Genomic DNA, 26641 nt, shown 5'->3' on the forward strand with positions numbered 1-26641 from the left:
CAGAATTGATACCTTTCAGCCAATCAGACACAAGTATTTCCATGTATTTTTCTGTAAACCCTGTCTGATTGATCTGTCCTCCATTCACTGAAGATAAAATACAACACTCCGTTCACTGAAGACACAAAATGACAACACTGGCATCATCTTTTACCGATGTTCAGTTACAAAGTGACAACCCACTACAAGTGGAGCATTATTCGGGGCTAAAGAAAAAATCTTTGGGGCTATAGCCCGGAATGCCCAGGCCAGGTTACGCAAGTACTTCAGTATGTCAGTAACTGTATGTCTACAAAGTGTACCTGTATGATGGGTTTGTCTCATAAAATGGCCAATGAGTGTAGGTATGACACATGTAAAAGTATTAACTAAGTATATGTAGTCTAAGAGGTGGCACAGAAGTTCTGGGGGTAGCATTGCTGCCCAAGTTTAATTCTGAGATCGGGTTACTGTCTGAGTGGAGATCTATATTTGTGTGGATTTCCTCCAGGTTCTCTGGTTTCCTCCAATCTCCCTGGTAGGTGGATTTGCATTGCTACATTGGCCGTGGTCATGAATGACTGTTTGAATATGTGTGTGCATAGTGACCTGCAATGGACTGGCATCCCATCTAGGATGTATTCCCAACTAAGCTCTGGGATAAATTCTGGATCAACCCTGACCCTGAACAGGATAGTAAAGTAGTTACAGCAGTTTTTTTTCTTCGTCTTCTTCATGTAGCCTATGAATTCTCTCCTGAAAAAAAGAAGATATGCTGGTTAGTGCCATGATGATTGAAAACAACTTGCTATTTTTTTTCCTTCTAAATGGTCAAATTTAGGACTCAGGTGCCCATTGCTAAAGCGGTCCCATCTAGTCTGTTATTTGTTCTCCTACACTTCGAGCTCTATATAGTCTGAAAGTCCCATTTCAACGAATTCGTTTCTGGGGACAACAAAATACAACAAAAAAGACCAGCTAAACCGGTTTGTCTTTTACGTGTGTGGAAGACTGAAGGAGGGCAAGATTTATGCAGATGTGTCTAGAGCCGTTGGTGTTTGGTGACATGTTCGGACTCGGTGGTGTATATGCTCCTGTGTCAGTAATGTAAAGGCGTTGGAGGTTCATCTCGGCGCGTTTCCTCCTGTTCGAAGCAGCGACGCGCGGAGTGGGCTGAGCTACATGTCAACGCACTTAGGAGATACGAGCCACAGCACTACCTACTCGTCGGCTGTGATGGACGGGAAACCCGAATCGGTGTAAATGTGGATATACACGAATGACTCGGATGAATGGTTTACCTGATGCTTGTTTTAATCGCTTATTATTGACGCCACTTAAACCGAGCTGCCACCATGAAAATCAGACGGAGATTTTTACCCAGATGCTGCTCTTTTTCTCCATAGCGTGCCGTGAGCTAAGTAAATGTGAGTGAACCAGTTCAGTCATTTTGTATGGCGGTAGTATGTGTTTAACAGGATTTCTGTACGCTTTTTCTAGTATAAAGGGTACATTTTTGAACAGTGTGTTGCAGTGATTTCGTTGGGCTTGTTTTGTTTTCGTTGCCTGTCGAGTCTCGGGAATTTCTAGCTGTTTGTGCGGTGGCCTGAAATCAGAAGAGTGTGTTTTACGATACATTTGGTGCTTTCAGGGACACAATGTTGCTGGCCTCGGCCGCGGTGGTGTGGGAATGGCTGAACGAGCACGGCCGCTGGAGGCCCTACAGCCCTGCTGTGTCTCATCACATCGAGACGGTGATCCGAAGCGAATCCCGGGGAGGGAGCGTCGTGCTAGGCCAAGCAGACAGCCGCCTCTCGCCCTACATCATCGACTTACAGTCAATGCATCAGTTCAGGCAGGACACAGGTGAGATAAAGGAGCTCTCAACTAAGGATTATTTCAGCGCTGTGTAGGGTCTAATTCGAAAATTTAAAACGTGTTTTTTTTTTTCTTTGAACGTTTTTAATAATCCAGAAATTCTCATAGAGTCCAAACCGCGAAGCTGTGTTCTTGGGTTAGGTTTTAATTTTGGATATACTTACTTACCACTCACGCACTTTAGCGCAAGTCTCGTCGTCTAGACTTTGATGTGCGAAGTGGTCCGAGCGCAAGAAACACTCCTCTCAGGTCTCAGTAAGACACTGCTTTTGTCGGTTGCTTTTGTCATGTTAGCGGTCATGTGTTGCAACAGTTCAGTAGAGTTGTAGTTCACACCCTTTCCAGTAAACTGTGACAGTCATGACAAGTTGGTACTTAATAACAGAGAAGTTGCAGTGAACTTGCGGTTTTTTGTGTTTGCATTGTTTTACCACACGGATGTTCAGCTGGAATTTGTTACATTAAAAAAAAGTTACATAAAAAATTCTTGCTTACATAGGATAACATAAGAAACTAACGTGATTTAGTGGCGACAAAAGTTATTTCCTAATGCTTAAGCGTTAGTGATTAGTTTATGATGATAAAGACGTCCTTATGTTTTGTTTTGTAATGGTGCTACATGCTACAACTGTTGACTACAAACAAATGTGTTAAAAAATAACATATCATGTGTTAAATTATGCGTGTCTAGTTATGGACAACACATTATGTGTGCTTTCAGCACAATAAGTGTGTTAGCACATTTAACACATTCTGTTTGTTAGATATTGCTTCACGAAGATGTGTAAGTGATAACACAGATGTTTTATTTCTAGTTTTCTTTCTTTTTTTTCTCTAAAATTATCCTAAAATGCAATTAGTCTGTATGGTAAAATTCTACTAAAGTGCTCACAAAAATAAACAAACAATTGCATGAAATTCAGGTGACATTTATTAAAATCAATAGTCAATCAACGATTTAATCCATCATTAAAACATTTGACAGATTTAAAATGCAGATATTATCATACAATATTCACACATGCACACACGTTGTGAAAACTCTTGTCAACAGCAAAACAATTAGAATTTTCTCGCCATAAATTAACAATGGGTGCACTTAGTGGTTAGCATGTTCACGTCTTACCTCCAGGGTTGGGGGTTCGATTCCTGCCAAGGCCTTGTGTGTGTGTGTGTGTGTGTGTGTGTGTGTGTGTAATTTGCATGTTCTTGCTGTGCTGCGGGGGTTTCCTTTGGGTGCTCTGGTTTCCTCCCCAGTCCAAAGACATGCATGGTAGGCTGATTGGCATGTCCAAAGTGTTCGTAGTGTATGAATGGGTTGTGTGAATGTGTATGTGATTGTGCCCTGCGATAGATTGGCACCCCTCCTTGTGCCCCATGCTCCTTGGGATAGGCTCCAGGTTCCCCTTGACCCTGTAGGATAAGTGGTATAGAAAATGGATGGATGGAAAATTAAGAACCAAACAAAGAATTTCTGCAGTGGTGTTCAGTTGATGCATCTTCTTACAAATCTCCCTGTGATCTTGGAACACTGTTACAAGTGTCTTGGGAGTCCCACTCCCTTCCAATTGAAAAGTTGTAAAAGAGCAAAAAAGAGTGCTGGTTAGTTGTTAGCTACAAAATATGGACAAATGTCTTTGGGCTTCAATTGGGAAATTGCGTTAAAGAACCACAAATTGTGTAATTTTGCAAATTTGATGTCCACTCTCCCAATGAACAAAATGGTGCCATAGACTCACCATGAAAATCTAGCTAGCTTGCGAATATTTATTTTCCTGCCTCACTGCCAAACTTTTGCTCAGCCTAATTAAGTTAATCTACATTACAGTAAAGCTAGTGGAAAGCATTACAACCCAAACCCTAATCACTCTTTTTGTCACCTAAAACTTGTGAAAACCTTTTGGCCTTGACATTACTGAGCTAGCTAGATATCTACGTTTCTTTAGCCACTGACTGTCTGCTCCTGCTAACCAGCGTTAACATTCACCGAATACATGAAGAAACATTGCCCTAGCCCCATCCTCCTAATGCTAATTAATACAGATTACCTTGTCAAAAAACCCTTTCTAAATGTTGTTAACTTTAACCCACACTCTGTATTATGCTGAAGTAATGTTATTAAGTCAAATGAGTGTCTAGGTTAGCATCACTCATTCCTACTGTGACTGGTGAAAGCATCCTCCTAGCTTACCCTAACTTGGAGCATCAGATATGATGCAGACCAATAGAATTATCAAATAACCTCAGTCCATATATCACAGCCAGCATAAGCACATGAACTAGTAGTGTAATGCCAATACTGAGTAAATGATATTCACTTTTGATGCTGTCACAGTAATTAACTTTACCCATCACTTGCTGAGTTACAACAATTTCTGGAACTTTGTGCCTAAATATCACAAACTTGGCAAAGCATTTTCAGCAGCATTAATGCTTAATAGTGATGAACACTAACTTACCTGTCTTCATTTTTTTTCCTTGTCTCAGCACTCCGACTCCACTATCACAATCACAAAACTTTGGGGAGTTTAGAATTGAGAGTTTAGATTTAAATGACGATGTTGGCACCCCTGTCCACAGCATGACTGGAAAATTGGACAGTAATTTAACACATGTTGTGTTGGTCTCATATATATATATATATATATATATATATATATATATATATATATATATATATATATATATATATATATAAATGTGTATAAATATATTGCTGAACTACGGCAGTTTTTTTTTTAACAGTCTTTTCCTAGTACTTGGTTAGACATGCTATAATAAAGCATAAGGCATGCTGGGTCCATATCCGAACCACAGTCCACCGGTTGATGACCCCTGGTCTATCATGTTAGAGAGAATGAAAATTTGACACCATAAAACAGCTGTTTTTCTTCAAGCCACATTTTTGTCCTATTAGTACAAGTCTTACTTATGCAGCTGTTGCTCTGGAGGGAAAACGGACGAGACAAAATGAGTCGCAGTAAGGAGACTGGAGAGACCAGATGAAAAGTAAAACAATATTTCAAACAGTATGGGCACAGAGTGTTTTTAATTAGGAAGCATCATAATCATCAGCACTCTATATATTGTTTGCCTTTTGATTGCTTTTTTTGTGGGAATATTGCCTTGAGTTGGGATTTATTGTGGGAAAGACAGAAAGGCACAGAGGCAGAGAAAGGGAACACAAGTCAGCTTTTGAGTGGGGGTTGGGGGGCTACAAACATTTGTGAGTGAAGGGTGGTTGGAAAAGAAACCATCACCCACTCTCTTTGTTGAATCGGAGGAACAGATGTGAGGGGAGAGCGTGGGACAGAATCCGCAGAGCAAACAGGAGGGGAGAAATTTACCAAGACAGAAAGATTAGCTGTAGCGAGCCTGCTAATTATGTGATCAGAGAACAACATTGTTAAAAGACAAAAGAGAGATATACCTGTCCCTGATGAAAGAAAGAGTAGTATGGACCTGATCATTCCCAGTTGAACACCATTGTGTGTAATTGCTGAAATGACCCAATCCAGAGAGGGAAGACACTTTTCCGGCTTATTAAGTCTTTAAGGTGTCAGAGATTAGTCTGTGTAGGAAGTAATAATCTAAAATGTCTTCTCTATTACTACAATATCCATAAAGGACCTTGGCTGTTAAGGCTTTTTACAGACAGATAATAAAACTAATGTATAATATTTTAACCATTGGTACAGTGTGCACAAAGAGCACAGTGCTCCAGTTCAGTCACAGATGTTTATAAATTAATAATGTGTTTTTTAAACTTGAAAAGTACAAAAAAAACAGAAGAAGAAGAAATGTCATGCTTAGCATTTATATAACAGAGAATTAAGTGCCTTATCTGATAAGGTTATCAAGGAGATAGTGACACTCAAAGCGGGCAATTCAAAATGCATTAGGCCATGGGATAATAATTTCTGCCTGTCACCAATGATTAGTAAGCATTTCCACCCGTTTTTGTCATTCTAGCATTTTTAATCACAGGGAGTTAAGTGCCTTATGAGAAATTGGCATAAAACAGTCAGTTACATTCAAAACCAGTTACACCAGTTTCATTAAAAATAGGATGCTTAAGGAATCCTCGTTTTTACAGCATTACTGCCAGGAGTTATAGAAAAGAAATACAATGAACAATTGAAGCCTCTTGTGCTGAAACACACAAAGACAGACATATGCACGCACACATGTGCCAATTATTTTGAAACAGAAGGAACATAGCTCTTTAACTCTATTTGTCAAAGGGGTTAAAGATATAATTCAACTGTGCTAGAGTCTCCATAATACTCAGCCAGTCCAAATCAGCAAGATCCATGCCATATTTTAAGAAAATAATAAAACTGGACCAAACACACACATACAAATGCTGAAGTTTAATCTAGGATAGTTTCTCCTGCAAACATGTGCCTGGGAGATGGGTCACTTTCAAGTTGAAAAATGCAGGACAAAGACACACAAGGGGGGAGAAGTGCTACGCAGGGACTGAGAGGGGGGTTAGGGGAATAATGTGGAAATGGGGACAGAAGAAGAAAACAGAGGGGCTTTAAGTTTCTCCTTCTGATTGCGCAACAGGCTGTACAGAGTTTCAACAGCCCTGGGCCCCGCGTGTTTTCCAATGAAAGCCAGAGATTAATCATGCGTGCACACAGACAAATTCATGCATGAATGTGTGCACACTGACACACACTAAGCTGGGTTAGGTTTCCTTTTTGCTAATCACTTTCATGTGATTGCTTTGAGGAGAGCACAGAGTTAGAGTTTGGTTTTCTGCTAATGTGTTTTATTCTGTGATCTGGGTTAGTCTGTTTATTTCCTTTCTGCATCTTTCTCTACTAAATCCTCCACCCCTATTTATTGTCAGAGGAGCCTTTGTTTGCTATTTCCTAGACATATACTGTTTCACACAAGCCATTGTCAAGTAGAAAAAAGAGAAAAAATAAATTAAATTAATAGAAGAAAAAAATCGGAATGTGAGGAATGAGTAATGAATTAAGGGACAAGGAGAACTGATTTGGTTAAAATTCATATTTATTTCAATGCAAAAATGGGCCTATGATCATGCATGCATACATACATACATATATATATATATATATATATATATATATATATATATATATATATATATATATATATATATATATATAATATATACACACACACACACACACACAGTTATTTTGCATTTAAATGTCGAAATATATATTTATTTCACATATGTAAATGTGACCAATGAAATGGTTGTGGTATGGGTTGTATAAAACATGTCAAGCTGTGAATGCCTTTTTCGAAAACACTTGGATTATAATCGAGCCACAAACCACGCAGCATTGTTTATAAGGCTTATAATGTAAATTACAGGCTTTATGGTATGTTGGGCAGTGTTATTCTACTACAATTACTGATGACACCACAGATTTCCTTTTGTTCCTCAGAATGTTGAATTTCTCTTTTTCCCATGACATAGTATTACTTATTTGGGAACTGCTGATATTTTGCCCTTATTTTAAAGCCTAAGGATATCTGAATAAAGGCACTCTGTGCTTGTTAAGACCAAAAGATATCTTAAATCACAATATAGTATACTTAAGATTATTGTCATCACTGCTCATTGGCTGGGGATCTTCCACCATCTCTCTAGTAATTTGGACTTTTTCAAAGCTAATGCAAGGCTAGTATCAGTATTAGATGCACCATATCCCATGGGATCCATTTTGCACATTTTTCTGTTCACAACCTATAATATCTTGAAGGCCGCAGTCTTATTGGCTCCTTTCACTTCCAGCACTACTTTTGTACATGATGAAACAATGAGATTTTTCAGAGCATGGGATTGAAAAACATTTACAGAGTCCTGTCTGTAAAAGTTATTAAAAAGTTTTGTGCAACACATTTAGTAGTGAAAAGCTTAAGAAAGTTGAATGAGTGACGATAAACATATTATCACTCATTCTTTATAGAACTAACTTAAGTAAATTAAAAGGAATTCACTTGTGGCAATCATATAGTGCCCGTAGATTATTTTGGGCTATATTTTTGGCAAACTAGTTCAATTTGTTTGTTTGCCATGCCTATTACAGTCACTTTATTTCATTCCCTCTATTGAAAACCGTATCTTTGTGTTTGAACAGATTTTCAGTCATACTAGAAAAGGGATGGTCTCTCTGTGTGTTTTTCTCCAGCATAGTATAGTTTCTAATGCTATAAAAGTTTTCAGTTCAAAATTTTTACTGCTTGAATTGCAATAAAGCAAGATAAGGTGTTCAACCAGTCAGCATTTGAAAAGTGGCTTAGAGGAACAGGGGGTCACAGAAGCAAGGCGCTGATCACAATTGAACAGATGGACATCTCTGTACACCTGCTTTCAGGCTTTGTCTCGCCTCAGAGGTCCTGGGATCCTGAACCTAATGTCACACTATATTATATACTAAGGCATTGACCTTCTACACACATATATACACACACACACACACACACACACACACACACACACACACATTTGATACAGAAATCCATATACAGATACACTTTTTCTCCCATTATCACTGAGGGCACATTGATTGGCATATGAAAGTAGACATGAACATTTTTTGATATAGTTGCATTATGGGGATATATATGTATGTATATATATATATATATATATATATATATATATATATATATATATATATATATATTCAAAATGAGTCTTTGAAGAGTCACTTAAATATATTTTTGCTGTCAGCAGACAAAATCTATTGTCCACTGTACTTTACCACTGTGACCATTGTGTACGTTTTGCACATCCAGTTCATTTGGCTGTATAGATATGTTTTTGAAAAAAGGAACAGTAACATGTATATTTAAAATAGGAATAGAGATGGTGCAAACGGACACAATTTTCCCCCTGTTTTTTTCTCTTTTTTAAACCTGAGTGTGTATTTTGGATCTCATATTTAGCCATTATTGATAAACAGCCAAGTTAATTAAAATTAAATTGACTTTTTGAATTTAAAAGAACCTAAGATTTATTATCCACTTTAGGAGTTTGTGAATATCCAAAATGAAATATTGTATAAACCAGAACATGCACAGAAAGTCCACCAAGGTTAAATAACACAATGTTTTTGATGTAACTGAGTTCCTTTTTCAGAACTACATTCATTGGCATTTTTTTCTTTTTGTGTGTCTCCAGTTCCAGTCCATTTCCAAACAGAAAAATACTTTAAAAACCCAGTTACTAATCAGTTTACTGGTATGGTAAAGCTGTACTGTTTTGAAACATGTGAAATGAATATTTAAAACGTCCTGGCTTTTGAGCATGAGCAATGCTTACAGATAGGTGTGAAGGCTTTGTTTACTATCACAGCATACTGCTGTTGGAGGCCTGAAGGCCTTTCATTCACTCTTAAAGTTCACCCATTCAACGCTAGTGTTGACTCATTGGGAGGAAGAGTAATAGACGCATACTGATCATGGGAATACTGTTACATTCATCTGGTAATAAAAGAAAACAAGGTTATCTTACCAAACACAAAGATCACTGGAGAGTAGGGCAAGTGATTATGGTCTAGACTAGTAGCTAATGAGATGAGCATGGAAACACTTGGAGAGAATCAAATCATACCAAGTTGCCGTATCTTAATTTGCAGTTTCATTCTGATCAGGTAAAGTGGAGCAAGAAAAAAATACATCAAGAAACATGGCATGTTTTCAATGGGTCTAATGGACACTTTTTATTTTTTAAATTGTGACTGTGTAGCTTACTTATCTCACTGTTCTGTCTGTTGAGTAGCAACTGAACCACTTTTTGAGTGTGTTTGATCTGGGTATGCCCATATACAAACAAGAACTAGTTTGATCTGTTGTGCATATTGACGTCCAACCAATTATTGGGATTTTGCATGACTGTAGTCCAAAACCTGTCTTGTTTCTCGTTTCTTTTTTGAGATAGAAACAGTATTCTGTAGTTAAGTAGTTTAACTGTAATAATATGTTATTATTATGTTATTATAGGCCTTTTTATTATCCTATACTTATTTTAACAAAGATATTTAAGGACTCTGGACAGTTATTGCAGTTATATACAGTTATATCATTCTCTAATTAAAACTAAAAACTTAAAAATAATTTTAAAAAGTTTAATAAAAATTGTATCTTGAATCATTTTGCAATGCTGGTTAAATTTCCTTAGGCAACCAGCACATTGTCTAGATTTTGACCTTTAGCTAGTATCTCCAGTGGTGTTTACCTTAACAAAGTCAACAAAGCAATGAATGATCTACTGGTAAATAGTTTATGGAAGTTAAATTAATCACTTCTGACTTCTCTTTCTCCTACTTACAGGTACTTTAAGGCCAGTACGTAGAAGTTTCTATGACCCCACTTCAGCACCAGGTCAGGGCTGGCAGTGGGAGTGGGAGAATGATGCGGGTTCTTGGACACCATACGACATGGAGGTGTGCATCGCCCTGCAGGCGGCACGGGATCGCCAGCAGCCATGGTTGGATCTGGCACCGCTTGGCTTCTGCTACCTCGTGGACTTTCAAAGCATGACTCAGATCAATCAGCAAACACAGAGGCGCCGCCGCATCCAGAGACGCTCAGACATGACCTATCCGCTTGTCTCTGGACCATTGCCAAAAGCCTCCCAAGGTTGGGGCACTGGGCCTGGAGGGGCTGCTGCTGGTGGAGGCACTGCAGGTGGAGGTTCAACTGGAGCACTTCTGGGAGTTGGAGTTTCTGGATCTAGCTCAAGTGGAAATGGTGGTCCACTCTACCCTAGTGGAACACTTTCAATATCATCTATTTCCCCTCCTGGACAGCCGTGTGCCTGCCAACAGTGTATGCTTGTCTTGAGCGTGAAAGCAAATGCCATGGCATCACAAACACTAGGACGCAGACTGCCAGCCACAAAAGCACTCAGTCCTAATTCCAGCAGAGGGACACTTCCATACTCCTCTACAACCTCATCCATATCAAATTCATACTCGCAAACACTGCCTCATGGGCTGTCCTTGAACCGCTCCCTCTCACAAGAGCGCAAGAATGCTGCTGCTTTTGCTCAGTCTTTGTCCATGCTCTCCTCAAACACTGCCACTCTTTCACTGTCCTCCAATCGTCCACCTCCTCCATCTTTGCCCCCTCCACCACCTCCACCAGCATCACATCAGCAGTCTTTATCTATGCCAAGCTGCACCTCAACAACATCTTCTTCTCAATCAGTGCCAACTGCAACACTTATCACTGTGGCTACAAGCGGCACGTCAAGTTCATCCTCATCGTCAGCATCAACAGCCGTTCCACCTCAGCGTTCTACAGCCTGTGCCGCACCTTTGCCCCCTCGTGCCAGTCTGGCAGGGCTGAGCCGGCCAGCGCTACAAAGAATTGCCATGGCACAATCCCGGGCACTCATTGCCTCTGGGTGAGAAATGGCTCCTTTTGTCTGTTACACTCTATAATATTTCCTTTGATGCAAAATAGCTTCATATTTATGTACTATTTAGGTCACTTTTTTCACTTTCTTTTCCTGGTTGCCAGGCTGCAATACTATCACCTGTTGACAGTGTCAACCTAATTCCTAATGGTTAGCAGGCCAGGTTGGGTAGTTTGAGAAAATTACCCATTGTTAATTGGGTTCCTCCTCAGGCCAAATCATTAATTCAGTTTGAGGGCATCAGTACATTTCTTTAAAAATATTGGAATATGTTTAATTTGTTCTTACAGTACATAATAACAACATAATGCACAGAAAAAAGACCTACAGATTCTTCCTCTGCAGAAGAAACAAGTTTTGTTGATTGGTTAAATTCTCTGCATGATTTTAAATCTGCCCCTGTCTTAGTGCTCTTTCATTGTGATTAGATGAGTTGTGGTGGTGTTGCTTGTGAAGTACTATTGTTACAGTGCCACGGTTTCAAGTTTATTCATGGTGTATGATCGCATCATGATCCTTAATAACGTGATACTGTTATAACTGTGATGTTCTTAGACCAGGTTATCATACTGTGAAAATTTTAAACAGTAACAACTTTACTTGTGAACGTTGTGATTGTTCTTCTGTCATGCGTCTCTGGTTATGGTTTAGAGAACCAAGAGATTCTCATGGTCTCATTTCCGTTTCATAGGTTTTGACACAGGCATGCAACAGTGTGTGTGCGTGTGTGTGTGTGTGTGTGTGTGTGTGTATGTGTGTGTGTGCGCGTGCATGTGTGTGTGTGCAGTTAATATGGCTGTCTTGCACATGTTGCACATTTGTGAATGTCTGGGTACAGACTTATTGCATGTCAATATCGATACCTCTTATTGCTGTGTGTGTGTATGTGTGAGTGTGTGTGTGAGAGGAAAAATGATTGGGGGAGTGTTTGTAGGCTTCATGTTTATGTGTGCACACTGATGGAGTGCAGTGTGGGGGAGTGTGTTTCTCACACTGCTAAATCATCCAGCATGTCTCGGCTTGATGACCATCTGGGGACAGAACTGAGCATTTGAACAGTGAAGGAATGAAGCTGAAGTAAGTGAAGGGGAAAAACTCTGAAAAGAGGATTGTGAAAGGAGTCTGGCAGGGGGACTGAACCTCCCTCAGTCTGCCCACCTCCCACATTTCTGTCTCTCCCTCTCATCTCCACCCACTTCCCAGGCTTTTACTCCACCCCCACCCCCATTGTGTGTTCTTCTAGGGTTTCTATGGTAACCTTTTAATGGCATGACGCAAAGCCTAGTCAGCATTAGCAACACAATGCAGCTTCCATCAAGTGTGTGCATGTGTATGTGAAGGGATAAAAGTGCAATCATTATTATATTGTACTACTACGCCTATCTTGAGTTATGAGTTTTTGGGAAGCTTTGAGTACAATACACACTTTTGTGGAGGAGAGATGCAACGACTGACTGGTTACTAATGGAAGGCTGGTAAAACGTGATTATCTAGAACCTGTGGAAATAAAATAATGGCCAAAGCCAACAAGGAATGTTCCACAGAAAATGATGTTTGAGCACAGTAGGGAACAGGGAATTAACGGACTGAAATGATCATCAGCAAATGGTTTTATTGGCTCGTCTCATTCATAAAAAGCAAAGGAACCTTAAAACAAATGGAAGTGAACAAAAATGATTGTAGTTAACTGTTCCTTAGGTTACAACACACACATATACACACCTTCCACTGCTCATGGTAAAACTTGCAGAAAAGTAAGCTTTGGTTAAATACCTGCTGAGAAGAATAGAGGAAAATTAATATGCGAAATATGTTATCTTTGTAGTTCTAGGAAACCATAATCCCTGAATGCTTTCTAATTAGGTTGATGTTGGTCTTATGGACACACAACATATAATCTACAAAGCATGAATTATTGGTGAGTTTCCAGTGTCTTCATTTACTACTCCAGATATAGTGATATAGTATAATCCTGATTTTCCTCCTCTTCTGTCAGTGTACTGGAACTGTAAAGTATTTTTAAACATGAACAAAGACATCTTTTCTTAGTGTTTTCCAAGAAATTTGAGGCAGGTACTTTGTGATATTTAGGTTAAACCAGTAGAAAATGGAATTAATTCGATTCCCATTGTTTGGGTGTGTCCATGTGTTTCCACACTGAAATGTTGGGCTTCTCTAAAGTGCTCTCTCCTCCCCCACCTGTCCAAATAATAAGGCTTATCTAGACCCTCACAGATGAAGGCTAAAACTAAATAAATGTAAATTAATAAATGTAAAACTGGAACCATCTTAACAAGTCTAAATTGAAATAAAGGGATTTTTTATGTGATATAGTCAGTGGAGATAATGATAATGGTGAAGGATCCATTCAAGACTACGTGTTATCCCGAACCAGCATAGCTGTTTGTGTGTGTGAAAGAAAGACAGAATGAGAGAGTATCTTGTCATATTGAGATGCTTGCTTGTTTCTCAATACAGTTTTGTTGCCCTGATTCAATTGTTAAATGGTCGGGTTTGCCCCTCTGTGGGAAGCCTTATGACCTCGTGTTAGATTCGTTCTGACGCTGATGCTGAATGCCAACTAACCGCAAAGCTTTGTTTGGTTTTTGCTTTAGATGTTATGAACAATGCTCTATTTGTAGAGCTACAGCTTTGTATCTATAATATGACCTTTTTTTTATTTAATCATGTCTGAAATTAAATTAGCAGTACATAGAATGAAACGTTTGACTGCTGATGGTTATATTTGTCTTCTGATAGTTTAGATAATTGCAAAACTAAATAGTCTGAGAACTTGGGCCTTATCATTAACACTGAATCTTCATCTCAAACCTTTCTTGTATAGACATGGATCTAAATGCAATTTTCTTTTCCAAGAACAATATATATATTTTTTTCAATAACAATCTCTGACCACTCATATTTGTCAAATTATTATAATCTTGTTATTAAGTGTAATTTGATTCACACTTTAGCAGATGGCTTTCTGCAACAATTGTGAACACTCTTGTCTCTTAAGTTTTTATTCAGTGCTGAATTAATGATTCAATTATCTGCAGTTAAAACAAGAGGTGTGAGTAATAATGGAAGGTGGAAAAGGAATCAGATAATTCTGCTAATTGTTTTAGCACTGGCTGTATATACATTTGTAAAGTATCTCTCTGTTTGAGTAGCAGTGAGTCTATTTAAAGACCATGATATAAGTGAAAGAATACAGTCTGCATTTCATATAAAAGCTGTACAGCAAGCACTTATTTGTTAACAGCAGGCAACCATACTTGTTAATCTCATGCTGCTATTCTTTACTTACTACCAGTAGCATTAGCTGAACTGTTAATCATCAGGGGCTGAGCCGTATGGAAGCCCTAAGCAGCCATGCATTATAATTTTTTTTCCTTTGGTGTTTTCTCATGATCTCTACTTAATTTTCTCGTGATCTTGACATAACCAAAAGCTGTTTTCTCAACAGGTAATTCTACTGTGAGAAAATTGGATTTTTCCATTGACTTTTGGATTATTACAGAAAATAAGCTCTGTGACCAACAAAAGTTTATGATTTTTACATGTTTTGTTCATCAAGATAATCTTCACAAGTGAACACAACTTTTATGAATTTCGAATCCTAAGTACAATCGCCAGAAGTAAAAAGCTAATGTTAGGTTATAAATGAACTACACCACGGTCACATGACTTCAACGTCACCACCACTACGGTTCCGACAACTCTTTCAATCTTTATTTTAAAAAAAAAACACTATAATTGGAAAATACCATAAATTGATAAATCTACAAGTTGGAAAGTTTGAGTTGGAATAGTAATAGCAAGAGCATGAGTATAAAAAAAGTAAGGCTGTAGTAGATCCAACAAAAGGTTGGATTTATCATAAAACTCGGGTGTTATCAGTGCAAGACTACCAAACCGATCAAATTTAAAACTTTTTGAATATTGTCATGGAAAATCACCTTTGCAAACGTAAAACCCCTCAGAGTCAAGGGGTTCTGGATATCAAAAAATAGAGTTTTATTGAAAGATCATAAAAGCCGAGATGTCTGCAGATCATCTGACAAATATAATCAATGCTCATGCTTTAATACAGTCCTAAAAAATGTATCTAATTAGGCAGGATTCTTCCTATTTTCTTTAATAATGTTTCTATCATCTTGACACAATTATGTTTCTTTCTTCGTATCTTATCTATAACTGAGGCCCAAGCTCAGCCAGCTTAATCTTTCAAATAGTTTCTATTTTACTTATTTACGTACAGACTCAATTTCTCTAAGCAAGTGCAGAGAGTGAGATTGCTCTGAGAAATGACAGAGAAAGCCTAGAAGAAAAAGATACACTTTCCAATGCAGGAATGTGCATTCAGTGATTTCACACATTAGTCACACCAGCTTGACCTACTTTGATTTTAGTTTCTCTGAGTAATATACTGATTCTTTTCTAATAACTCATATGTTGGTCACACATGATTAGATCTCTTTTTGATTTCTTAACATGTACCAATTGATTTCTTGCATGTACCATTTGCTTTGGAAAATATACTATACTAACACACACATACATCCTTGAACATTGGTGCATCTTCTCTAACACAGGTGGTAGGCTTGCTGCGATAGTTGCTGTTCCTGGTGTTACATGGTGTTCAGCCGCACACCGATTACATCACTTGCCCACCGGAGCACCGCCCCCACTGTCGTTTTGCTTTTTTTATAGTAATAAAAAGAATTTTGTTCAGTTAGAGTGCAGATGCTACAATTAAAAACTGAACGCGTCTGCTCAATTCAGCATGACCCGGATGAGTCAGAGTCGCAGCACAGATCAGCAGGAGTCAGATTTCATTTATCACGTAACGAGAGAGAGGTGAGCTGACTGACAAGACAATGGTGGAAGATTTGGTTTAAAAGCAAAATGTAAAAGTGCCTATTTGGCATTATTTTGGATTTGTTGTTGTTGTCGTGTTTTTCATTGCAAATTATAATGAACCAACCATTCAAGCAATTGCTGCCCTTGAATTGCCGTTAATGTGAAAGTATTTATCTGTATTTCTCAGACTTATCAAACTTCTGCAGTTTGAACAATGGACCACTCATAAAGCTTGCCAATAATAGTGGATACATGCTAAGAAATGACACATAACAAATTAGCAAACTGGGAAGAAAAAGATACAAATTGCGAGTGAGAAATGTGTGCTCAGTGATTTCCCACAAGCTGGAATTACATCAATTTGTCCTAGTTTCACCTCCATGAATATTCACTTATTATTTTCTGATTAATAAAATATTCCATGTACTATTACAACATAATCATCTTTAATTGTCACTCTCACTTCATGATTGAAATACATTTCAAAGTCATTATTAGGCCTTTGGTAAATGGTGTGCACTTATATAGCACTGTGTCTTATTCACCCATTCACACACACACACACCAATGGTAGCAGAGCTGCCATGCAAGGCACTAACTTGCCATCGGGAGCAACTTGGGGTTCAGTGTCTTGCCAAAGGACACTTCGGCATGTGGAGTCATGTGGGCCAGGAATCGAACCTCCAACCCTACAATTAGTGGACAACCCACTGTACCACCTGAGCCACAGCCGCCCATTGATGGATTAAAACATTTCTTATCACTCTGATTATTTTAACTTTTGATTGGCCCAGATGGATTACAAAATAATCATATTTATTAAACCAAAATCTGATTAAAGAAATTCTTCTATACTATCTAACATGAGACTAGGCTTGTTTGGAGTCGCTAGCCAAGGAGAGGCACAACTCACTGTACGGGTTAAGCTGCTACAGTGCCATACGAAGTACATTATGCTCTGCTCATATCATATTCATATAATTTATACATATTCACGAACTCAGACATTTACCCACCTTCCCGCTCAGCATGAGAGGATGTTAATGTTTCGGGTTCAACACATTTACTGGTTTAATAAACAAACCAAAACCAGCGTATATCTATTTTTCCTTACACTGATTGTGTGAGCTACAGGAGTATTTCCAGGTATTTTATTGCAAACCCTGTCTGATTGGTCTCACTTCCTTTCACTGAAGACATAAAATTACAGGCTGTCTTCTTTTACCGACGTTTAGTTCCGTAGTGACAAACCGGTCCAAGTGGAGAATTATTTGGGGCGAAAGAAAAAATCTTCAGGGCTACAGCCCCGAATGCCTAGACCAGGTTACACCAGTGCTTATGACCTCCCCTCCTGTTTGTTAATCTTATACATTATATTCCTGTTTCAATCTACTCCTTTGTTCTTACCACATAAAACACAAATCATTGTATCCACTCATCATTGGTTCTGTTATGTCTCCTCAACCAGTCGGTGTGATGGTAAGAGTCCACACTTTTGTTTGCATCTGTGTATCAGTGAGGCAGCTGGGACCGTGAGCTAACGGTTCTTAGATTAATGAAGGATCAAATGTGACTAAACATTCCCAAGCACCTATCTGTCTCATATTGCTCCTGTCCAGCTATTCAAAATGCAGTTTAAGCACTCTGCTAATACACAAGGTTGTATTTATAAACAGATAATGAATAACAATAGATAATGTATTACTAAACAAATTTTAATAGCTGGTGTGGAAGAACAAAGCTGTGCATCTGAAACACATTATATTAACTGTTTTTTATTAAACTGGTATCAGTAAGATGATACTGAACCATTTTCACCATCCTTCCTCGATATCAATATACACATGTGAGGAAGGCAAAGAGCTGAAATGTGTACAAAAATGTATGCATTTCCTGATCCGTCTTCATGTTGTGATCAATTGTAGCAATGATTAACACAAATATTGTAAAGCTGCTGCTGATTTTTTTTTATTTTTAAAAAAAGGCTAATTGGAGTCACCACAATTGCCTTATGTTCATTGGTGGTCAACACCACATACTGACCATTTGCAATTTTAAAAATAACAGCTGAACCAGCTTTAAGTAGCAAAATCTGGATTCTCTCATTGGTCACAAGGTCCATATTAAATGGCCTCACAAATGAACAGCAAAGTCTGTTATTCTGCCCTTCACCCTGTTATGTAAACTCTCTAATACCTCCCTATTATTGAAAGTAATGCATATCCAAAAAATGTCTCCCTTTGAAGGAGTAGTTCTGAGCCATGATATGCTGTTGGCAATTATTTGTAAAAAGCTGTTGGTGCTAACGTTTTTGAATATGTCTGTAGGCTTGTGTGTGTGTGTGTGTCTAAATGTAGGAGAGTGTTTATATGGGCTGTTATTGCAATAGCTTGTGACGTACATACAATCTGTTGCAGATGTGATGCTTGTGTGTTGTCCGGTCAGTCCCCAGATGGAAAATAATGGATTAGGGCTGTACGAGAGCAGGAGACAACCAGAAGACTTTTAGATATGCAGACTTTGGTTGACAATGTGTTTCATGTGATTCAGACACAAACAGACATTTAACATTTTCCATTTTTTTGTATTTTTTAAAATTATTATATATGAACAGGGCTATTTTTATTTTTACTTAATTGAGTAATTTGGATAGAAATTGATACACCATAATTATGACTGTGTTCACACATATTCAGTAAGTACTATACTTGCACTTTAAAATAAGGAAAATGTTAATGGAAACAAAGTGTATTAGCATAATAAGTAGTACACCAGAATGTTTATGTGGACAGTGTTACAACTGTACCAGTGCTGTATGTGGACAGCCACACTCGAAAAAATTGCTACTATTTACAGGGATTAGTATTCTTACTAGTTTTAGTAATCCAGGTCAATAGACACACAGCAACTGGAATGCTCTGTAATAATAAGTTTCATTGTTCAAATCCAGGTCTGCTAGTACAGCCAACATGGGATTTCAGCAATGTCAAATGTATCTGTTCACATCCTGCCAGTTTGTGAAAAACATGATTTAACTCTTTGTTTGTGTATGTACATTAGTTCATTTGATTAGTGTATTATGTTAAGGTTTAATGTTTTTTATATATCTCAGAAATGGCATATGATTTTATTGTTGTTGTTGCTCTTAGCGTGCCAACAGTGCCAGTGAAGAATCTTAATGGTTCCAGTCCCATCCATCCAGCTTTAGCAGGTAAGGCTGTAAAAATATAAGTACAACTGACGTATTAACACAAAGAAATGTACAGGAAATGGGAGAGACATGTATACACATGCTGACTGATACAAGAATAAATGTCAAACAATGGAAATTCTTAAGTTGTTAATTAAAAAAAAAACATAATCAGTGTATGTTATGGGTGTAATGGTACACTCTGGTCATGATTTGCTTCACAATACTGGCTTTATGATTTCTACTAAATTCTCAGAATATTTTTAACTAAATTTGAATTAAGGAAAAATATGACTGAAAAGACCTCTTTTTTATTTCTGAATCATAAACAATGCAAAACAATGTGCATTTTTGTCTGTATACAATGAAATAAAAAAAAAAAAACGATTTTGATTGACTAAACCAAGTGTCTGACTTGGTTTCTGGTCTCTGAAAATGATTGACTGAAACATAATGAGTTGTGTAGCAGAAATAGAGCTCCAAAGTCAGCTCAAGTGCTCGATTTCCATAACCTTTGGTGTTGTTGGAAAGCTAGTGAAAAGCTTGTTTTTAACTATTATAACATGGTTGTATTATCATGTAACTTATGTGTGATGGTCGCCGCAATCCAGGGCTATCAAACTTCACAAGTACAGATCTCGCAGGTTCTCCATGAAAGAAGAACATGATCACATAACCAGTGTGCACTCTATATGTTGTTTTTTTTTTTTAACTCTATAGGATGCACAGATTGGGAGCTCTGCTGCAACTGGATTACATGCATAATTATTTTCCACAAAATTGCACACATTTTTGCATTGCGATGCATTTTTTCACCATGTATGTATACCGCTCCTATATGTATATGTGTTCCAGGAATCACAGGTATTCTGATGAGTGCAGCAGGGCTACCTGTGTGTTTGACACGTCCTCCTAAACTGGTTCTGCACCCTCCTCCTGTCAGCAAGAGTGACATCAAACCAATCCCCGGTCTTGGACACTGCTGCCGGAAAACCAGCAAAAAACAGGCTCGCAAAGGTAAGGCTCAACACATGCACACAAATAAGTTCCACATACATACAGATTACAACTTTGTGTATTCAATTACAAAATAATATTTATTTGTTTGTTAAGAATTGCTGAGATTCATATAACAATTTATAAGATTACATTTTACTTAAACACAAATGTTCCCTTTCTAGGCAAGACTCCAGAGGAGGTAGTGAAGAGATACCTACAGAAAGTCAGGAATCCTCCTGAAGAGGTATGACACATCATTCTCTCACCCTTTCTTCACTCTTTTGGTGCTCTGGCATTGGCTCTTGTATGATCATTGACCTGAACTTTTAAAGAAACCGCATAAACCTTACCATATATTGCTTATAAGCAAGCTTGGGGAGGAATACATATAACGGCATTACGTAATCAGGATACAAAAAAATGGTAACTGTAATCCATTATAGTTACGTCAAAAAACAAAGAAATCAGATTATAGGTATATTTAGTAAAAAATTGGAATACTATCAGGATTAAAAATGTTTTTTCATTTAATACCAAAGAAATTTATCTTATGACATAACACAATATAGGCAACTGCTTGATATAGTTCTGGTTCTCTCTTGCCAGTCGTGACTCACATGACTCACAACCTCCTGGTGCACGCGCAAATAAATTTTGCACAAAGTTAATTTGGTAGAAATGAACACAAATTGTTCTCTGAAACGCTTTTGTTAAGGTGACCATACGTACTCTTTTTCAAACCTCTAAAAAAGCAACTAAATTTGAGAAAATGTCCGGGATTCGGCTTTAGTTTCATTATGATGTGCTTATGGTCTAATACTGCATCATGTGTGCGCATATTTGCATTGCTTTAACCTCTCTCTGTAATTCCCGCCTTCTCGCACACCAATTGGTCGATTCTAAAAGGCTTGCAGCAACTATTGGCCAAATTCTGCCTCTCAAGCAGAATTAGCCTACTCTCAGCGAGCGTGCGAAGGTGAAGCACTGTTATGTACGGCGTCGAAACAATGCCCATGGCCATATAAGGTAATTTTTAATTTCCTGTTATCACATTACTTCATATTACATGGTCATTCAAATGTGTGAATGACTCATGGCATCTGATATATTTTTTATTCCATGGGCTTTCAAAAGATTGTTGTAAAAAATATAAAACGTCGTCAGATTGAAACCAATTTTATTTATATATATTGATGTGATGCTAATGGTGTGGCTTTTCTCTGTATTAAAGTCTGCATTCATAGTAACACTGTTTTAAACGCTATTAAGCCAACCCACCTTTTTTCAAGCAAAAAAAATGGTGTCCTCTTTTTGGAAAACCAAAATATGGTTACCCTAGCTTTTGTGATATAATGTTAACTGCATTAGGGACAGTGATGTATTATTTATTTATTTAAAACAAATCCATATATTGAACGTGTTTTTAAGCTTAAAATAAGCTCTAAATAAAAGTATTTTAGATCATATTGCATTTCTCTTGACTTTATTTACATATGTGGTCTTGAAGTAGTCCAAAAGTAATCAAACTACATTACTTTCATATTGTGATACTTGGATTATGTTACTGATTAAATTTTTGTATGATGTAATTTGTAACTGTAACAGAATACATTTTTTAAGTAACCCTCCCAACCCTGCTTATAAGATGGAGTTGAAAAATTTGGTCTTTATGATTTCACTTAGTTAGCCAATATCACTTGATACGAAGGATACAAATATTGCTATTGTGTAATGGTTTGTGTTCTTGCACATTTTTAAAGAATAAAACCACGTAGATGTGGCTAGAGTATAAGGAGTGTATAAATGCAATTTTATATACTGTTTATTAATAAAATAATATCCCTGATTCAGGACTGCACTATTTGTATGGAGCCTTTGGCTGGCCCTTCTGGTTATAAAGGCCCAGGTGTGGGTGCCGTGTCCCGCGCAGAGTCAGTGGGTCGACTGACACAGTGCGGCCATCAGTACCATCTACAGTGCCTGGTAGCCATGTACAACAACGGCAACAAAGATGGCAGCTTGCAGTGTCCCACATGCAAGACGATCTATGGTGTGAAGACGGGCAACCAGCCACCTGGGAAGATGGAATACCACGTCATTCCTCACTCACTTCCAGGACACCCTGACTGCAAAACTATTCGCATAATATACAACATACCACCAGGCATACAGGTAACATAGTCATGTACTGCTTGACCAAAATTTTTTTTAACAAAGAGTAAGACATTTATTCTATATATGTAAACTTTTTTTTGTTGTTAAAGGGCTCTGAGCACCCAAACCCAGGAAAGCCTTTCACAGCAAGAGGTTTTCCACGCCACTGCTATCTTCCAGACAGTGAGAAAGGACGGAAGGTGTGTTGCTACTTAGCCTTTCATTTCCCATTAATGGCAGGAAAATTTGATTCACTCTTCTGCATTTTGTAATAGTACATTTTGACTAAAGTTATGAATTTGTATTCATAGGTGTTAAGACTTTTATTGGTAGCATGGGACAGGAGGCTGATCTTCTCAGTGGGTACGTCTAGCACCACGGGCGAGTCTGACACAGTCATCTGGAATGAGATCCATCATAAAACCGAGTTTGGCTCCAACCTCACAGGTCATGGCTACCCTGACCCCGGCTACCTGGACAATGTTTTGGAGGAGCTGAAGGCTCAAGGCATGACAGAGGAAGATGGACAGCAGCTGTGAAGAACAGGACAGCTAGGAGAAAGAGTATAGAGTTCAAACAAAGGTTGACGCTATGAGAAGTGGACTTAAAATGGGAGGGGGCTAACTGGACAATTAGGCTTTTTTGTTGGGTTTTAGGAAATTTTATGTTTTGGGAAAAGTGGTTTCGTAGGCACAAAGCGTGTGTGTGTGCATCCTAGAGTGACTGTGTGTTTGAATTAATGAGTGAATGAGGGGAAAAATGACATGCTCAGTTGTAGACCAAATGTTATGCATAAATGAATAAGAGCTGTGGTTATGTATTCCTGGCCCTCTAATTTATTTATTGATATTGATTAATAAATAGGCAGCACTAATACTTTTAGCTAAGAAGATGGAGTGTTGAAAGAAAGGAAATGAAAAAGGTTCAGCAACAGAAGGAAAAGAAAGTACACTGAATAGAGAAATTGGAAATGTACGGGAAGGTAAACTTGTGGTGGGGAGCCTAAGCAGAAGAATGAGAATAAGAAAGGCCAAAGAATGTAGTTTTCATCTCATAAGTTAATAAATTAGGTATCCATTTTGATAGAGCTGTAGTGAAGGTTGGGGGGTGTCTGTGTGTGCTTGTGTGAAGGTGAGAGGAAAGCCTTGTGCCCTCAAAAAAATTCACATTTCCTTAAAAACATTCCTTATTACGACCATTTCATAAGATTGAGTTATATAATCTGAGACCTGAGTGCTTAACTTGTATCATGATTGCTGTTATCATGTAATACCATTCCATTAGATTCATTTCCTATAAAACTTTATTGCATTATTTTTTTAAGAGTCATGGACGATGATATGTGGGTGTGGCTCAGAATGCTGAATCTGTTGAACTACCCTGTCACAGAGTTGTAAACACCTACGGTGTAGTTTCTGTAGAATAAGTGAATGCTTAGTGCGGACTGAAAAGTGACGAAAAAGATTTCTGTTGGTTTTTAGTTTTAGTTTTTTGTTTTTTAAGTCAAATATCCTTTTTAGGGTTTACATGTATTTTTTGTGGCCCTAATTTCTCCATATCAAATATATATATTAGTGCCTCTTTGAGGTATTGGGTATGATTAAAATGTCCTGGCTTTTCACAGTGATAGAGAGGACAAATCTGTATATGATACAGCACATTGACTATGTTTACATGGACACCAATTATCTAATTATTGTCTTTATTCTGAATAAGACAACATTGTGATTAAGGTGTACACGAGTCGCTTTTAGAATATTCCTTTCACGTTCCCGTTTTACATGTTACAGAACATAGATTGATTAATGGCACACTTCATTACATCCCCATGCCATGCCGTCCGACGTTCCTTCCAGAATTTCATGTATCGACATACAGTTTGTCTTCGTTATGGTACCGTATACAGTTTTGGGTGTTTTATTTTTAATTTCACGAACGCTTCTGGTGCAGTTAATTATTTGTCATGCTATATGTGCAAATAGACGACTGCTTGAAGCCGCGGGATATGTCCGAAACCATGTATGTACCTAGTATGTAGTAGCTGAGATACATGTATCTCTCCTACTATATAGTAGCTGACATACATGTATCTTGCCTACTATATAGCAGGTAAGTACACGGTTTCAGACGCAGCTGTGCTCTCTTGTTTGCCGTCAAACGGTTGAGCACTGCCATGTGTGTAGGTGTCCTGTCACAGAATGCTGTGAAAACTCCCACACGACTTTAATAATGTGATTAAGGTGTGTACATGTCTGTAATGCACGTCGATAATACGACTAAAACAGGAATACTCCACATGTCTTAATTTGATTTGTGTTTACTTTGGCTATGCCTTTAGTCGGATTAAGGTAATAAAAAACTGCTGTTTACATGGTAGTTTATCAATCAGAGTATTGTTTTAATCTGGTTAATATTGGATTATTGTTATCCATGTAAACATACTGACTCAGACCAATGGAAGTAAAAGCCACTTGCTATTATAAGAGGAGCTGGAGGATTTTAATATGTTTACTGTTGGTATAGTAGAAGAGTCTTAATACGAAGAGGTTAATATTAAACAGGTAATAAGGAAAGAATGGAAGGTCAAGCAGCTGTATGGAAGTTAAATATCAAAAGATAGTTGTTCAAAACAGTAATACACTATATTGTCAAAAGTCTGTGGATACCTGACCATCACACCCATAGGTCTGTGTTCCCTAAACTGTTGCCACAAAGTTGGGAGCACACAATTTTATAGGATGTCTTTCTATGCTGTAGCATTAAGATTTCCCTTCCCTGGAACCAAAGGGCCCAAACCTGTTTCATCATGATTATGCCCCTGTGCTCAAAGCGAAGTGTGGAACTCGAAAGTTATGCACAGAGCCATGACTTCAACTCCACTGAACATCTTTGGGATGAATTGGAATGCTGACTGCACACCAGGCCTCTTCACTTGACACCATTCCTTGACCTCCCTAATGCTCTTGTGGATGAATATGCACAAATCCCCACAGCCACACACCAAAATCTAATGGAATACCTTCCTAGGTGGGGACTAAATTTAAAGTTTTAATGCCCATGTTTTTTGAATGGGCACATATGGATATGATGGTCAGGCATCCACATATTTTTGACTATATAGTGTATTAAAGCTGCAAATCTAAATACCCTTAAATTTCATATTTAAACCTATTCTAGATTCACAACTGAATTGTTGGGATCTGTTTGCAGTTTAATGTAAGTGTGGCCTCTACTGGTTCAGTTTAGATTTTCTTTTGTGTGTGTTCCAAGCTGTGCTGCACTGCCTTCTTCCATACCCCCTGTGTCTGTTATCCAGTTTGTGTGTTCAGTCAATAATTGACCTGTTCTGTCGTTCTGTCTTTGACCCAAGTGTGTGCCATAATTGTGTCTCTGTAAGAGTGAAACATGCATGTGTGAGAACAGATGTCTACTGTATGCATGCAATTGCGCTTGATTGCGTTTGTGTGTGTGTATGTATGGTGTGTTTTCTGACCTAATTTAAGGTACAATTATTTTCTTATTTTCTGCATGCTTTTCTTTTCGGTACATATTTAGTGCATTAGTACCTGCATTTCTTTATTTCTTCCCATTCCAGATTAAACATTTCACACCTTCCGGTACTAGGTTATAGAACTCCCCAGACTTTCCGAAGTGTACAGAAAGTGTACACTGTATTTGTACATCTCTGTATTTGTCATTGTCTTTTCTTTGTGAAAAGGAATCTAAAAGTAGTATTCTCTGATTGTGTAAAATGTCCTGTTCTCTGAGCAGAGTCAGCTCCCTCTTCCCGTTAACACCTAAACAGCAGAAATCTCACATAATTCACAGTTATGTTTGGGAAACGTGTGTGAAATGGATAACATTTAGCTTTTTTAAAATGGTATTTTCTGCACTGCAGAAAGTTTGGATAAATGCAGGATCAAAACAACAAAATGTGTGTAAATAGTAATTGGGGGAATGTAAATACATCAATTTGAGGTATGTTATTAAATGACAAAAAATAAAGAATGAGTGATAGTTGCTTGAGTTCTCTTATGACTCTTTTGTAATAAATACAGTGCACAATTGAAGTATGCATTATATGTTCTTCTAGTTTATTTATATTATACTTAAATTTGCAACTTGTTTTTGTCTTGTGCATGATTAATATTACAGTC

At 37.8% G+C, this 26641-nt stretch overlaps 1 protein-coding gene and 1 long non-coding RNA gene across 2 annotated transcripts; one reads left to right on the forward strand and one right to left on the reverse strand.

Annotated features, from left to right (window-relative positions):
• Positions 1-1010: 1010 nt before the first annotated feature.
• Positions 1011-26505, forward strand: dtx4b (deltex 4, E3 ubiquitin ligase b). The gene is made up of 9 exons (XM_017464004.3): positions 1011-1406; positions 1631-1845; positions 10186-11263; positions 19291-19352; positions 20187-20348; positions 20513-20574; positions 22182-22502; positions 22595-22684; positions 22796-26505. Coding segments are annotated over exons 1-9 (2220 nt in total). The 5' UTR covers positions 1011-1404; the 3' UTR covers positions 23024-26505.
• On the reverse strand, positions 17732-20348 carry LOC124627699 (uncharacterized). Its single transcript, XR_006982180.2, has 2 exons — positions 20223-20348; positions 17732-19358 (listed from the first exon to the last, which is right to left on the reverse strand). It is a non-coding gene; the product is annotated as an uncharacterized LOC124627699 (long non-coding RNA).
• Positions 26506-26641: the final 136 nt, after the last annotated feature.

Source organism: Ictalurus punctatus, chromosome 3 (assembly GCF_001660625.3).
Source record: "Ictalurus punctatus breed USDA103 chromosome 3, Coco_2.0, whole genome shotgun sequence".
Lineage (NCBI taxonomy): Eukaryota > Metazoa > Chordata > Actinopteri > Siluriformes > Ictaluridae > Ictalurus > Ictalurus punctatus.

Bases quoted from the DNA above. Each gene is read 5' to 3' on its own strand.
- dtx4b (XM_017464004.3), top strand. The intron at 11,264-19,290 runs GTGAGAAATGGC...TGTTGCTCTTAG, and splicing joins CGGGCACTCATTGCCTCTGG to CGTGCCAACAGTGCCAGTGA. The intron at 19,353-20,186 runs GTAAGGCTGTAA...TATGTGTTCCAG, and splicing joins CATCCATCCAGCTTTAGCAG to GAATCACAGGTATTCTGATG.